The 17,278-nt window shown below is 38.3% G+C and overlaps 1 protein-coding gene across 18 annotated transcripts in view; it reads right to left on the minus strand.

Moving 5' to 3' along the window:
• Window positions 1-17,278, minus strand: part of MEF2C (myocyte enhancer factor 2C) — a 165,351-nt gene that overhangs the window by 31,340 nt on the left and 116,733 nt on the right. For 14 of the 18 annotated variants that reach the window (XM_082377766.1, XM_082377760.1, XM_082377753.1 and 11 more), the window contains 3 exons: window positions 10,660-10,719; window positions 10,379-10,516; window positions 1,374-1,560 (listed from right to left, as the gene is read on the minus strand). In XM_082377766.1, the coding sequence (XP_082233892.1) occupies window positions 1,374-1,560; window positions 10,379-10,516; window positions 10,660-10,719 (385 nt within the window). Of the gene's footprint in view, window positions 1-1,373; window positions 1,561-10,378; window positions 10,517-10,575; window positions 10,720-17,278 lie in introns of all 18 variants that reach the window. The other 4 variants (XM_082377762.1, XM_082377759.1, XM_082377761.1 and 1 more) reach the window with 2 other exon arrangements.

A 17,278-nucleotide genomic window follows, 5' to 3' on the forward strand; every position in this document is an offset into this window, starting at 1 on the left:
AGAAGAAACTGTTCATTACATTTTAGGAAAATGTTTATTATTTCCAATCAAATAAATATTTTGGAAATAAATGATGAGATTTTTAAAAACAAATGAGCATGAGTTCATCAAATAGGAGATTCAATAGCATCTGAGTATGATCTGAAAGGAATACATATGGTTATTGAAAATGCTTATGAAAAATTTCAGCATATTCAGAAGGAGAAAGAATAGCATAAGTTGTTTATACACATCTCTCAGATTCAAGATTTATCAAGTTTTTTTTAGTGTGGCTGATTTTGATTGTATTCTCCACATGAAGTTTCTGTACTAAAAAAGTAACACATGTTTAATTCTAATTATAAGGCAGATAGTCAAGTATTCTAAAGGAAAAATTCTGTGAATAAATCGCTTTTAATAAAAAGTGTGTCTAAGACGTTAAAACTTTCCTATCAAGTGCTTTTAAAGAAATAAAATGTAAATATATAATGATTTGCTGTATGTGATTTAGAAATACCATGACTTTTTGGTGCTTATTTTAGAAATATGAAGGAATTGTTTAGTTATATTCAACTCACATTTATTTAGTTCTTACGGTGAGTCTGACAAATCAAGAGGACATTCTTCCCTTCAAGGTTCTGTAAGTTCAGTGGGGAAATGGACACATACTCAATACAGTACATCATATTGTGTATCGTTTGATCTGAGTACTAAAAATGGTCGAACTTTTCCTGAGCGATGATTTTTCTCTGGGACATTGTGAATTGTATAACGGTAAGCGTCTCCTAGAAGTGTAGACACACATTTGTGGCAGGTGTATATGTCCTTGTGATGTGCTCTTAACTACTGACTTAGTTTTGTTTTTAATTCACCGTTCTTATAAATTATGCTATCCTATCACATTTCTTTCTCTGCCTTAAATCCTTTTGTGCTATAAGTTACTGTATAAATAAATAAATATCGACCAAAATAATAAATAACTGAGATAGATGCTATCAGAGGACACAGGGGAAGGTTTCACAGAAGAGGTGATATCTGGCTAGGAGGAAGAGGGAAAATGGCATTTTAGGCAGGAGAAGAGGAGAAGCAAAAGCATGGAGACAGGATATTTGATGTTCTGTTTGAGAAAGTATGTGGTTAAAATATAGCCAAATGAGGAGATTGGTGACAGATAGGCTCAACGGATAAACTGCAGATTATGAAACATTTTGAAAGATATGCTGAGTTAGGTTTTATCATGTGGAAGACCTAGCTGCGGATGGTTATTAAGCAATGAAGGGACAAAAGACATGGAAAACTGGAAAACGCGTCATCTTGTAGGTAAAATATCCTTTTTTTGCCAAGGGTGGCTCCTTCCAATGGTTTGTTACCATTGCGTTCTTATGAGAACATACCTGTGTTACCCGCACTCGGAGGTCGATGTGTTACACCAGGAGACATACTATTCCTCTGCAGAGAAGGGTGGGCCAGTGGCAAAAGGTTGGGGTTCCCCAGTGAGCTGACGGGGTTGCTGTATACCAAACTGTTGTGGCTGGACACTGGGATGGAGACTGGCATCTCAAAGTTGGGGGGTGGAACAGCCTGTAGGAGCAGGAAAAAAACCCGCGGGTAAACAAAACGAACAGAAACAGAGCTCTCCAAGTACAGACAGCTTTTACTTTTCATAGAAAAATTTCAAATTCCAAACTGCCTGGTGTCTAGAAGACCATTAAGAAGAGCTCTCAAGACGTGCGGATCCTAAATTGATTTCTTTAATGTGCTTAGAATGCCTTCTTTGCAACTATTAGAAAACGTTTCACTTTTGTTTCAAACAAAGCCCCATTTCATTAGACTCCGTTGTCTTTGAATTCCGTTCTATTAAGTAGTGATTGTTCATCTGTGATATCTGAATCTGGTGCCAGAAATGACTGCAAGATCAAAGGTATATGATTGTGATGACTTCACAGAGAAAAAGGATTAAAATGCAAACTGGAGCCTTTGCTCTAATTGCTTATTGAAGCATATTTATGCAGAAGTTTAATGATATAAAATCATCTCCAGGCGTGTGAAAAGCACATATACTTTAATTATTATTTTTAAAAGTCTGTCTTTTGAAAGTTAACTCTAAAGATAATAGACATTTTAAGATACAGGATTCAACAGAGCATGTATCATTCAATAATTCATATTTTAACATGATAGTTCAGAATGTACGTTACACTTCACATTTTGGGATATACTGACACTGACAAATGGCAAGACCTATATCTTCAATGAGACAGTTGCAAGCATTTAGTGAACTGAGGCTTTGTGGATGTCTAATTAGAGTAATTCAGGTCCCAATCATTGATTTTTTGGTATTATTTTGGCAATTTAATCCAAACATGCTTATTTTTCTGCTTGTATTAGCTAGATAATCATAGTTGTAATTCCCTCCCTCTTTTCCTTCGTTTTTAATATTATAAATGAAAATACTCTTTCCATATATTGCCAGAGGACTCATGATGTCAGAGCATACAGCATTCTTAATATAAAATGGATATATGTATGTGTATGTGTGTGAATCTAATAGGTATACTAGGGTTTATATAGAACATTCCCTCAGGGAGTCTCTAATAAGCCACTGTACAAATTTAAATGCATAAGTGCATGTGGCTCAAAGTTTTCTTTTTTTACTATTTTTTTCTGTAATCCCAACATCAAGTTTTGTTTTGTTTTGTTCTTCCTGGTTCGTTGGCTGGCCTGCACCATACGTTGTGCTCTGCAATAGTTCTCTGTTTATCCTGGTGATAATTACAATACTGCCCTTTTTCTATGCTTCTGCTCCATTTTTCTCTATTTTTCCTATTTGTCTTTTCTTCCCTGATCTGGACATGGCGATACTGACAAAAACAAACATGTCATAACTCTTTTCTTTTACATGTCTTTGATTCTTCATTTTTTAGAGGGAAATAAAAAATGTTCACGTGTTATGTTAACACAGTCATTTTTTAAATTAGGCTTTATCTGTTGTCAACAGGGTAACAAAAATAATTTTGGATAAACACCACGATACAATCGAACATCCATGTTTGATAAGACACCAAAGAATGAATATATCCAATTCCCAGAGTCTTTAAACAACCAAAAATATTAGTGTATGCTGTAAAATAAATGTCTACAGAGTCAATAAAATATTGCATTCCTTTATTAAAAGGCCAAATAAGAATTACTCTAGCACACCTAAGAAAACGAAGTAGCCTTCTAGGTTTTCGCCATTTGCCCCTCCATCCTCTTCACTGCTCTGGGCCCAGGAGGCTGATGCTGCATACTGTATCCACCAGATCCCCCTGGCCCTCTGGCTTTGGCTGGGCCAGTGGAGGCACCGTCAGAAGTACAGAGAGTAGGAGGAGAGAGGTCAGGGTATTCTTCTACTGTAGCATCCCTCTTGCTGGGCCACAGGATGGCAGAGGCTGCATTCCCCTAGTGAAGGTCACACCCCTTTTGGGCCCTCTCTCCTACAGACATAGATCTTACTGTGCTCCGGTAACTCCTTCCTCCTCTTGCTCCTTCAGACCTAGATGTGCTAAGAGCTTCTAGGTTGTAAGCCCTAATGTACTTCACTATTTCTCGAGTTTCCCTCATCTCTACCCATCTGTAAATAGTCCCTTTATTAAACTCTCTTCAATTACCCTTTTGAGTTTGCCATCTGTTCCCCACTGGAGCCATAATAGTAACTCTCTAGATCTAGAAGAGTGGTACTCTATACAGGTGGGCTATCTCCTTAGGGAGCATTTTGGAAATTTGTGGGTGTCACAATGATTGGGGGGCATGGCTGGTATTTTCCTGGTGGGTAGGTATGCTGTATATTCTATTACATGTGGGACAGTTCTACACAACAAAGAATTGTCTCTTACCCCGTCCAACTTTCGAATGTCCCACTGGACATTCATGTGGGTGAAAAACCTGTTTAATAATGATCTGAGTCAGAACTAACTTTGTTCTGCAGACACAAGGTATTTTTAATACACTGAAATGCAGATTTTATGATACACTGAAATTCCCAGAAATGCAATTACTGTGTATGTGAGGGAATGTTTCACTTTGTTTGGTATGGAACTTTATTAAAAATTTTTCACCACTTTGGAAAATCATGTCCTCAACGACAATGCCGCTCTTGTGACTTTTGTTGTAAATACAGCACACTGCTTTCTCTTAACTCACTCCATTAAAAAATTTTCCTCACCACTTCACTGAAAATGCTCATGTCATAGTCGTGAATAACCTTCAGGTTGCTAAATCCAATGGAAACTTCTCAGTCCTCAACTGGGACACAGATGGTCACTCCTTGATAAACCTCCTCCCTTTCCATGGCCCTGAACTTTCCCTCCTGTTCTGATAGCTGCTCCTTCTCAGCCTTCGCTGCTGGTTCTTCCTCTTCTCCCGGCTCTCTGAATGTAAGAGTACCACAGCCCTTTTTCTATCTCTAGCTCAGATCTCTCTCCTGATTCCAGCCTTGCATGTCCAGCTATACCCTCAATATTTCTACATAAGTGTCTGATAGACATCTCAAAACTAGCTCCAACGTAACTCTCCCCATCTCCAGCTGATGACAGCTCAATGCTTTTGTTTGCACACAATACAATCCTTGGAGTCATCCCAGAATCGTCTCTTTCTCCCACTCTCCACATCCAGTCTACCAGGAAATCCTACTGGCTTAACTTCCATATAGTCTCCAACCACCTCTCACCTTCTAATGGCTGGTTCTAGCACCATCATCTCTTGCCTTAATCACTGCAGTCACTTCCTAATAGTCACCCGCTTCTATCCTTGCCCTCCCTTCTATTTTCAACCTTGCAAACAGATAGATCCCTTAAAAGCATAAATCAGATGATGGCACTTCTCTATTCTAAACCCTGTGAGAGCTCCCATCTTAGTTGGAGTAAAGCCCAACTTCTTCCAATGTTCCACAAGGCCCTATAAATTCCAGTTTTTGCCAGGCCCCATTACTGATTTCCTATCCTCCTCTTCCTCCCTGCCTCATTCCTGTCTCATTTCTCTGGCTAACTCCATCACTTCCTTCAAGTTTCTGCTCAAAATCTGGTCTTTTCCATAAACAACAGACTTGTGGTGGCCGGGAGTGGTGGTGGGGGGCGCTGGGGGAGGGGGTGGAGGGAGTGGCTGGAGGGATGGATTGGGAGTTTGGGATTAGCAGATGCAAACTATTACATATAGGATGTTTAAACAACGTGGTCCTACTGTATAATATAGGGGACTATACTCAATATCCTGTGATAAACCATAATGGAAAAGAATATGAAAAAGAATATATGTATAACTGAGTCACTGTGCTGTACAGCAGAAATTAATACAACATTGTAAATCAACTATACTTGAATAAATTTTAAAAATATCTGATCTTCACAAGGAAGCCCACCCTGACTACTCTACTTAATCCTGCCCCTGCTCCCACCCATCTCCTGATCTCTTTCCCTCTCTCTTCTTTCCCTATTTTTACAAGAGCAATTAAGGTGTTGGTCAAATAACGTTCCCTTTCATCAAGGTGCTAAAGCTCTTTTGCTATGAAGTAATACATACCCTAGTCTACTTCTTATTATATTAATTGAATATTTTTATTCAAAGAAGAATGTTTAGTAAGATACTATATTAACATAAAAACGTACAAGCTTACAACTTACTATATATTATTTTCTGAGCAGACACTATACTATAGTTTACATACATGATATGACTCAACCGTTTCAACATCCCTTCACTATAGAAATAATCCTTCCTTTTTAAATTGATGAGATTAAGTAAGTGGCCCAAGGTCATCTAACTAGTGACCGAGTCTATTGGTTTTGCTACTAAATCACCATGCAACACAGTATATGTTTTTGGATAGAAATAAAATATTTCAGTCAGAAATCATACTGTGAAGTGAGTATGGGCTGCATATTAGTAGCTTATTATTTATGAACCACAAACATAATGAACTAATTGGATTCTCACGGAACGTGGCTGAACGTCCACGTTGGGGTGCATGCTTATGCCCACTGATGCCAGGGTGTGACGGAGGGCTTGGGGAAAAATACACCCTAAAGACTCCTATCATTCATATTTACTCAGATTTGGTATTTTAAAGCTTTCTTTTGGTTACAAATGTTTTAATCCATATTCACTATTACTACTTATAAATGTTTACCTGGGAACCCTAAGGATCTGCTGTAAAACTACTTCTCCCCTGAATATTCTACAGAATATCGATTGTGTCTCAGTAGAGAGCAAAGCCAATACCTCCCTCCTCCCCCATGCTTATGTCCACATCCAAAATAGAGAGAATGATTCATAATCATTTAATAAATTCTGAACCACTCTACTAACCAATTTAGTGAAAGTCTCTCTACTCCTCTCTTCCTCTGACCATCATCCCCAAGAGTTATTCAGTTTCCAGAATTCTGGACTGTAAACAATTTGATGAGAGTTATTATAAAACTCTCTTGTGATTGGCTAAACAGAAGTCAGATATAATTCTGATATCAGAGCATACTTCAAAAATTCACAATTCATAAAATACGGTAACATCTGTTGCATTCTATCTTTTGTTTTGTTTCCTTATCTGTATCAGGAACTGGCTAAATAAATTTGAAATCAAATTATAAGCTTAAATACGACCATAGTGAGGTGTTTCAGGGAATCAGAAAGAACATCAGCCTTTGTATCAGAAATCTCAGCTGCAGTCCAGGTGGTGTAATAAAAAGCAACTTAACCAGGCAAGTCATTTAATCTCCCTCGAACTTATGTGGGCCCTGAAGTGGCTGCATCCATAAAAGAAACCAACCAGCTCTAGATGTTTTAGGAAATGCCAAGGCTATAATAACGTACCCATGCCTATTAGAAATTGGCATTTTTCTTTTTCTTCTTGACTTTTCAAAATTAAGAACTTAAAAGCATCTAAATTTTTAAAATTTTTGTCTAAAAAGCAAAAGCCAAAAAGTCATTAAAAACTCCAAACTTGCAAAGATTTCAGGGCCGGGCTTCAAATTTTAGAACCCTCAAGATAGGAAGGAAGAAGGAATTTGGGGTGATTAAAATGCTATAGGTAGGACTGGCTGTATAATTTGCAGGGCTCAGGGCAAAATGAAAATGTGGGGCGCTTGTTAAAAAATTACTAAGAATTTCAAGAGGGTGACAGCAGAGCATTTAACCAAGTGTGGCCCTAGGAGAGCAGGGCCCTGCGTAACTGCACAGGTCACATGCCCACGACACTGGCACTGGCTTTTTCATATAGGCATGAGAGCTAAACAGCTTCTAGTTTCTATCCCTGAACAAATTGATCATGGTTACCAAAGTGAGTCATCGTGTTCAGAAAGGTATCAACTCTTATCCAAACCCCATGATTTTCCCAAACTTACCGCAAGGAACAGTCCAATAAAATATTTTTAATAAAAGATTTTTACTTAATAGGCCCTCTTTCATTCAGTGTGAATGACTGAACTGAATCCCTTTTTTGGGCCACTACTGACACCCTTAACTTTTGATCAACCATTACCACGCTGCTGAGAACTAGCAGAGAAAAGAAGCACACAACGCTGATGACTAGTGACTACCGTGTGCTGGTACCCAAATCCCCTCCAGGCTGCCCCACGACTCTGGCCTGTGCTCACCACCCCCTCCATCCCCCGTTCCTCACAATATCTATACCCACGTCACTCTCTCCCAAGCACCTGCTCCCCCATCTCAATAGCTATAGAAGCTGAATTCAGTATAAAAACAGAGGTCATGAGGTGGTCACCCCCTCAATTTCCCCCTCCCACATACCACCCTGACTACACCTGCAAACCCTTCCTGTTCCCATCCCAGCCCCCTTCCCTTCCTTGAGAAGCTTTGCCATTTTATCCCCATTGCACCTACCCGGCCAATCTTTTCCTTCCTTCAAGCGTTCCTCCTCTACATATAAATCATCTCAAGTGCTTTTCCTTTTAACTCCCTCCTTGATCCTTGTTACAGTATTATTTCTATCTCCTCACAGCCAATTATTTGAAGAAAATGCATCCGTACTATTTCCACTTCCTCCCTTCCTCCTGGGCTCTCTCAACCAGTCCTGCATTCGCCCCTCCTTCCCTCAGCCCATTTCCTAATTCCTGGTTCCTCAAATGGAGCTGTTTTTTCTCACTGTGAAGCCCAGCATGAACCATGGCAAACCCCACATGAGGAAATGCTGGTCAACATGATTCCAAATCATCCATGAATTATTTCATGTAATTGAGGAATAAGGGCATAAATTAGATTATACCGACAGGTGACTGCAATATTAAATTTTTCTATTTTAAAAGGGAAACTCTTCAACCTGGGTCTCTGAAATAGAAAAACAGTCTTGTAATGTTTTTAAAGAGGTAGAGACACTCTCTCCATACAAAGGGCAGAGTGTCCTTGCCCTGCTGTAAATGTTTTAGCAGCTGTGGAAACTTTCAACAAAATTTACTTCCAGCAACTGAAAGCGATGTGCGAAAACTGGGCTTTTCATCGTGGAGACTGAAGCACTTACTAAAGAAACGAAGGCTTGGAGGCAACAGCCTGGAGCTGTGTGGCTCCTTCTCACAGCTCTGCCTGTAAACTCTAATGTGGTTTTCCATCCCCTGCTGCACATCACTGCACCTCTTAAGAAATCATGTATCCTGATTTTGAACTCTTTACACGACAGGATGAAATACGGTGAGGGAATCCAGGTATGCGTTACACCTCTTTCCCCCTAGAGCATGGGCGAAATGATCCAATGTGCAAACACGGGCGTTCTCCCAGAGCTTTGGGGGTTAGAGCTCCACACACACATGGAGAGTGATCACCAGTCTGACATACACCACCCTTCTCCTCACTGTGCTGGGGATTCCTCCTGAGACACCTAATGGGCTTCACCTTAAAATCTTACATTCACAGATCTGCCCAGCAGCTCTAAACTAGTGTATTATAACGTGGGAGAAACTCAGGCCATAAGAACTAAAAATTGGCCCAAAGGAGCTGTTTCTTTCCTCCTTCTGGGCAAGACAGAATCCCAATAGACTTCATTTAAGAATTCTGGGTATAACAAGTATGCACTGCTGCATCTGATAGGAAATGTTTCATTTGACCAAGGGCCCACTGTGGAAATGTTGTATGTAGTACTCGGTTTTATGAAAACCTTTAAGAATTTACGGCAGTTAGCTTTCCTTCATGATACAGTGTATTAATAATTCTGATTCAACAAAAGATTTCCTGTTGACATTATTTCATTTAACAAATGAAGCAGACATATATTTATGAGGACATGAAGTTTAATATGCATACATTTTATAAATAAGTTTTAAAGTATTCAGTTTAATCCAGCACAGGTTGATTGTGCACCTACTATGTGTAAAGCATTAATATATCTTGTGAGTGCCGTTGTGGATTTGGCCTGGGGCTTTTGTCCCCAGATATCTGCATTGAGGCCTGTTTTCACTGCAGTCTCTCTCAATCCTCAGGTTTAGGCTGTTTCCCTAACTTACAAAAAATGTACTTTTTTGAGAAAGGAATTAATTATCTACTGAGGAGCTTGTATACAATGACAGTTGGGACACTAACAGAAAGTTACTCAGAAAGCATGTGAACCTCGAGTTGCATCACTTTATGTCACAAAATAAACATCACTTGACTGATGACAGAATAGAACAAAAGGTATGTACTTTCCCCCTCTACATATGGGCAAACAAAATAATACATGCAGAGTTATTTCTCTTAAATATCTGGCAAGGCATATGATTGATTGTTAGGAATTTTTTGACTTGGTTAAGACAAAATTTAGCCAAATGTTAAAGCATGGAAAATGTTGGTATAGGCAAAGCGAATATTCTGACAAAGCTTTAAAATCACCCCATCACACAAACATGTTGAAATCTTACCATTAGGTTGTCATGCAGTCTGTTTCTCTGCAGCGAGCATTAGCTTTAACCCTTCAGTGCTGCTGCTGAATTTCATGTTTAGGGAGAGGGCTGAAGCTTCATTCAGGAATAAGCTTGTACTTGGGTGATAAGCGTCAGTTTACACGAGAGAACTGCAGTTTCACTCGTGCATCTTTACAGTCAATCCTCACTCAGAAGGAGACTTTAGTGTTTGACGAGTGCCTGGTGATTTGTGCGGACTGTGCGTTTAAGAGATTATGTAAATTCAGTGTGTGTCACACAGATCTTTCTCTTCCTCCTGTGAACTTGCTACCTCCGAGAGAACTTCTTGATGGCACATCTTTTAGATGACATAATTTCAGCAACCCTTAGGGCTTGCTTTCTAAGTGACTGCGCTTGGGACGAGATGGCTATTTTCTGGGTTTGACTTTGCGGTGTTTCTTAGAGAAAGCCCTCACTGAAAGGGTTAAGGTATGTTACTGCAGCAGTTATCAGCAGACCAGCCATCTACCTTTGGTACTTACAGGAATTTTATGGCTCTTGATCATATTATCAAATTCTTCATTAATTTTTTTGTATTTTTCTTCAGTGCGTGGGGTGAGTGCATAAGAGGAGTCGGGATCGGGGCTTTCACAGCCTTTGTTTTCTTTCTTGTTCAAGGCCTGCCAGGTTCAGAGAAATATCAAGAGTAAAAAAAATGAAGGGTGTTTTGAGTACTTACACACAATCTTTGCCTGCTGATCATTAGATCAATATCTTCGTTAATTTTCCTGTACTTGTCCTCAGACTCAGGGCTGTGACCTACTGAATCGTCTGCATCAGGATCTGGGCTGTCACAGCCATTAAGGCCCTTCTTTCTCAACGTCTGAAATACATAATTTGGAAAGTTCAAACCTAGACAAAGGCTGTAAAAGACATTCAGGGGTGTCACAGACGTTCAAGCTTGCCAGTATTTTAGGTTATTACATGTGTTGTATTACATTAGGGTAAAGAAAAACCGTAGAAAGACACCATGAGTCATTTCAACAGTGCACTCAATACTACTTAAAAAAAAAAAGTAAAAGGGAAATATTCCTTCTGCAACCAAATTCGATGAACAAAGATGGTATGAGGATTGAAGTTTCATGATCTGGAATTCATATGTGCTCCAAATATCTAGTGACAGACGATCACAGAATACAAATAAGGGGGCAAATTGCAACACTGTTTTCCCACAGAAAAATTAGAAGTTAGGACATTACACAATGATTTCAGAAAATGTGATCATGACAAAAGCAGAAATGGTGGCAACAGATCCCTAGTTTGAGTTTAACATAATGGTTGGCACTAAAAGTGTCCTGCCACCCCTTTGGATGTGCACTTGACAGCAAAAGGTGGTAGGAGAACCCAGCTAACATTCTCACGAAGTACCCATTAAGAATGTTCAGACCCTGTGATCATAACGAGAATCAACTTTGTTTAGTCTGGTTAAGAGTTTTATATGTGTGAAAACCTGTACTGAAATTGATAATACTGAGAAGTTGTCTGCCTAAACAGAGGCTGAGAAAAACGTCAACAGAGCTGAGCTTAGGGCTTCATGATCATGACCTGAGTAAGGAAGCCAAAGAACACTGCAGAGAGGTAACCAAGTCAGTAACGACTGAAGTAGCACAAGCTCCTCCTGGCTGCAGCTGAGGAGGGTCACCCTGAGACTGCCTCCTGACACACGAAAGTGAAAAGTCAGTGCCTCTTCTCGAACCTCCTGTCTCCTGAATGTACATCTGGTCTAGTTTCAGCTGTCACAGAAGGATAAATACTCATGTAACACTGTAACAGGAAAAGTATGAGTCAGGAGTTTTACGTTCTTTTTTTCTTCTTTTTAAAATTGATGGTTGTCAACTTAATGGGATATGATCCTATTTACAGAGATAGTTATGTTTTTAGAAATCATAAAACTTCTGATTAATCAATCACACAGCTTGCCATGCTAACTTTTAATAGACTAGCAACATTTCTGAATTTTCCTGGTACTACCAAATCGTTTAGAAAGAGCTGTGTACCTAAGTGTCTCTTATCAATGGAAAGTTCAGCAGAGCTCATCTTTATTAAAGACCGAATTCACATACAAATAAAGCAAAAGCTGCGACATCAAGCTAAGGAATTCAAAGCTGAGATAACACTCCATTTTTAATTCATGAAATTGGGGAAAACAAATAAAACAACATGAGTTAAAAAGGGGGTGTGAGTCTTAAAATTTAAACTCCTTGGCTCTTATTGATGTGTAACAAATGTAACATTTTAAAAATTAGTTTCTGAGGCACTAAAGATCTTCAGTTAAAATCAAACTGAGAGCTACCATTTTGAATATGTCTAAGATACACTGTGGCTCTGTAAATATTTATTAATGTTATAGTGATATAATATAACAAATAAACATATGGTTACAGCTTATTATGTGGTAAAATGTTTGAATATTAAAATGAATATTTTGACACACGGTGATAAAATATACATTTACAATCTTGGGGAATTTATAACTGGTGGGGCCACCTGTCCCCCTCTCATGGATTTACAGCTATCATTTTTCACCCAGAATAAGCACTCCTAGAGGGTTCCTACAATAATACTATAGAGGATGTCACAATACGTTAGAATAACAATTTTATTTGCTAACTTAATTTCCTATATTTTAAACTCTTTTGTTAGCATTATCTCAATCACAAAAACATTCTTCCGGGTGACGACTATTTGTGTTATGATGTGGTTCTGCTTTGATCTCCACATGTCCTTGAGCTTTTAAGAATAATTTCTGAGTGTCTTGCATCATACTCCACGAATTTTTCATAAAAATTCACTTATGCAGAAAAAAATATGTAAGATCAAGAACATATTATTTGATAGTTTTTCAGAATTTATCTACTGATATTTCTCTAGGGCATGTTAAGAATATTCTTATATAAACCCCTCATTTAAGGTCTTATCTGGTATAACATTAATTTACAGTCTTATCTAGACAGTAGATTTTTCAATGTGCACCCGAATCTTTTATCCAATAAATCTTCTTGTGAAAACTATAGTTGTTTTGATGTGCAGATTTTTGACAACAGAACGCAAGGGTTAGGAGAGGCCTGTCAACTGTCATTACAATCCATCTGGCACATACATGTGTGCTAAATATTCTTACAAAGCTTTCAGGGGTGGATATTGTGTTTGGTTTATAAAAATTCAAACATCAATTACACTTTATTGAAAGAGCTCCACAAATATTAACTCATTATCTCTCACAAATCTTCCAGGAAGATTTCAGGAAACCTTATGCCAGGTCTCAGGCCAGCATGGCCCAGCACAATGGCCCAAGGCTCCCGCCTCCTGCCAGGCCACGGTGCCGTCACCTTGCCCCTGCCTAGGCTTTCCCACACTTGTGAAGTGCGAAGTGAGAGATGTGGAATAGACCTCGCCCACTCATATGTACCTACAGCAGTGGACTGAACACTGAAATAAATTAGGTAGAATTGAAAAAAAAATTAGGGTGTGGGAAAATTGTAAGTATAAAAATATGGCTAACATGTTGATACTTCTTAGATGTCAAGTTTTAGACCAAGTGGGAATGCTTGTTGTTCAATAAAACATTTCTCAGTTTATAGGTTAAAAAATGAATTAGATCAATAGCTCCTTTATACCTAAACACTTATATAAACTATTAAGTAAACAAAGCAAGTGGCATGAAGTCACAAAGGAAATGCCAGTGATGGGAATAAGAGGGAAACAGTGGCTCATTTTCTCCCAGTAAATTCTTCTTATATCTGACTACATCATCCTACAATGAATATCACCACTATTTAAGTAATGAAATATCTCTACCATTTAAAGGCACTTATAGTCTTATTTCAAGTTATATTATGTTATTTAAAAGAGGAGTATTTTGAGAAATACAAACACAAAACCCAAGAGCATATTGAGCTCTAAATTCCCATAATCACATAACCAGAACATTGAAAAAACTGTTCAAAAATATTACTCTCAGCTGAGATCTTGTAGAACACATTTCTGCTAAGTACAAATTATTACAGTGGAATTATAAAGCTCTGAAAATGGAAGTAATGGCACAAACTTTACCATAGTTTGAATGTCGAACCGTAAGACTAATCTTATCTTTATTATATTAAAAATCTACAGCTGTTTAATGATGACAAAAGAATTAGTATGAGATTCAGCCAAGTCTGTCTTTATCACAGTAATAAATAGCTGATATTAACTAAAGGGATTACTAAATGGATAAATAAGCATTATTCCCTACGGCCTTTTTCTAGTAAAATCAAAATCTCTGTCACTGGCCTTTGAAAGATTCTCTGATCTTTTATAAATGTTACTGGTCAGGTAATGTAGGCACTTAAATCATTATTCTTTCACAGGGGCTAGAAGTCCTGGATGTATATATTTTAAGTGCCTCTCAGCTGACTATGTTTTGAGAGATTTATTCTGTATGTCAAGATAAGGCAAGAGATCTACTGAAACCACCAGCTTCCCTTGCTTCATATCTAAAGAAACTCTTCCCTCAGAGAACTCTGTAAATCTGGAGTCAGCCTTCCATGTGAGAGTGACACTTGTGGGGTAGATCGTTGACTGCAGAGGCTTCTGGGATGTTTTCACAAGGCAGCGACTGTCATGCAGTGAGCTGAGAACAGCCTTTTCTGAGAGAAGTAATTAGATTGACAGAAGGTGACATACTCCAAACAATAAATGGGAAAAGGAGTGCAGACAGGTAATCCAAAAACCACGTGGAATCTCCCCTCCCAGACATGTGGACATATGGACCCTGCATTATTACATTTGTTCATTGGGAAAACTTGAAATACATATAAACTGACAATGATAGGTGACAGGTGCCTCAAAAATTCTAATGAAATAGATGTAGGGAACAGATTCTATTTCATTACTGAAAGGAATATAAATGAAAAAGAATGCCACATGGAGCTCTCATATCTTGTCTTAGACATTATGTTATCAACTAGAAAATCCCTTCTGTATACAATGGTTAAAACTGGCTTCCCCTTCCTAATTTATTTCTTGTTAGTCGAAAAGAAATATCTAAATTACTGGCCTTTTTCAATTGTATGGAGACTATAATATTTTACGTTGATGCTATTTAAGTAAAATTTAGCTTCTTTCAGAGACCCACCATCACAGATTAAAAGCTTCCAGTCATTCAATTTCTTTCCATGTCTGCAGTCTTAGTTCTCAAGAATATATTATTTCCATCATCTTTCTTTTTCTGTGCCTCCCCATTTCACAGCAGAAATTTCAAATCCCCTTGTGAAAAAAACCCCAAAATACTCTTACTAATTTTCGTTAAAATTCAAACAATCACCCTTTCTTGCACAGCTAGCATTACTCTTCCAAGGGCTGATGTATCAAGAACACATGCAGGAATTGTTATTATAAGTTGAGTGAATGTCCTGTTCACACAAAAGCCAAGAAAAAAAGACATCAACTTAGGAAAAATAGCTTCCTTTCTCTGATATTAAATCATTTTTGTGCTTGTCTATCACAGCTTTATGAAGATAAGTGTGTGCTCTTCACAAGCTGAATAATCTTTAGAAAGCAGTGAATCCACACAGGCGCAGGAGGTGCAGTTGAAATGGAGACTGCCCTTTGCTGAACTTTCTGAGCGCATTTCACAAATACCCTCCCACCCTGGTGCTGATACAACACTGTTGCTTCCAGGCCCTTCAGTATCTGTGGAGTGGCTGCCACCTTAAGGACTGTGCTCAATGACTTACTTCATTTAAAACACATTCAGCAAATAATTACTGAGAACCTACTGTATACCAGACACTGTTTTGTGTACCTGTAGAGAAGCAGGCAACAAATTCAAACTAAAAGCTCTGACCTGACCTATAATATTGTATGTCTTTTGGTGGTTTCTAGCACAGATTACTTAGGCTGGGGGAAGATCAGGTGCCAAGAAATTCCTCCACAAGTTTTAATAATCAAAACTGTAAGCATTGTCTATACTCTCTTTCCTTGTTCCATCGTTCTTCTTTGTTCTTAATATAGAAATGAAAAGGCACATTAAAATACTGTGAATTTAGTAAATCAGTAGGTAGACTTTAATTAGACAGGCAAATCATAGCTAGTATAGAGTATGCAAAAATTAAATATTATCCTAAATTATCCATTTGTGGTGAAAATTTTCATAAGAAATCAAAAACATAAACCTTAACAACACTACATTTCTCTAGGTTATTAATGCTCATTCTAACCAGATATTAACTCCTACTCAGGTAAGCCTGGGAAGAGCTGGAGAATTTCACTGTTTTGTTTTCGTTCCTCTCCTCAAAAGACAATCTTCATATTGGACTTGAAATTATTTTCACTGAATAATTTTCCATCTTTAAATACTGGAAATAAAAGACTGATTGAAGATTTGAAGACTTTTAATGTACAGACCTAAAGAAATATCCAGCCACTCCTCCTAATGGCCACAAATTCTTTCATATAAGTATTTAGAGGGTGATAGTTCCTAGAATTACTGATACTCTAATATTGGATGAGACCACCAAGGACCATCTGGCTCTTCCTCATGCCTTCCAGAGAGAGGATAATGCTGCACCAGCACTGGCCTTTCATATCTCATGCCCTTGCTCAAGCCAGGCTCTCCTACCGGAATGACCCCACCAGTATCTGTTCCCTGTATGCAGACAGTCCTCCTCCAAGGGACAGCTGACACATCCTCGCCTCTCTGTAGACTTCTCTGATCACCAGGACTGAATTAATTTCTCCCTAATTCATGCACTCATTTCTTGTATACATTTTTCTATTAGAGCTTTTATCGCAAATTATTATTTATGTGTTTGTCTCCATTGCTAAATCGCTAGGTAATTAAAGCACCTTCCTTTATTCACTTTTGAAGTTGCAATATAGAACAGAGCCTGACACACTGTAGGTGCTCAGTAAATGCTTGCTGAGTGAACAGAACACACATTCCACTTCAGTGATACTGCATGCAGAGGTTTTGCGACTGGACAGAGGCTATTTGGCTGGCTGAAGGTGAAAATGGTAGTGGGATCTAGACCTCTTGACACATATTACTAAGTGCTACAATGTCAGGTGTTGTCTGTGGTCCTCTGGATGTAAGAATGCTTTTTCTGGATATATGATTAAGATAATTTGTTTACATGTTTTTCTTCCCATGAGTGAGCTCCTGGAGGTTAGGCATTGTTTACTAGTCATCTTCTATCACGAGGACTTAGCACAGGGCCTGCCATGAGGCAGAAGCTTAATAAATGTTTGCAGTATTAATGACAGACTGAATGAATGGATGAACGGAAAGAACAGGAAGAAATGCTAGAGGGAGAAAGTGTAGTCTCAGTGTAGGAGTTTTGCAACTGCAATTTTCTTTTTTCACATTTTATATTATTATTTCACACTGTTAAAAGTCAGTT

This window comes from Balaenoptera borealis (assembly GCF_965194805.1).
Source record: "Balaenoptera borealis genome assembly, chromosome: 2".
In the NCBI taxonomy this organism is placed as follows: domain Eukaryota; kingdom Metazoa; phylum Chordata; class Mammalia; order Artiodactyla; family Balaenopteridae; genus Balaenoptera; species Balaenoptera borealis.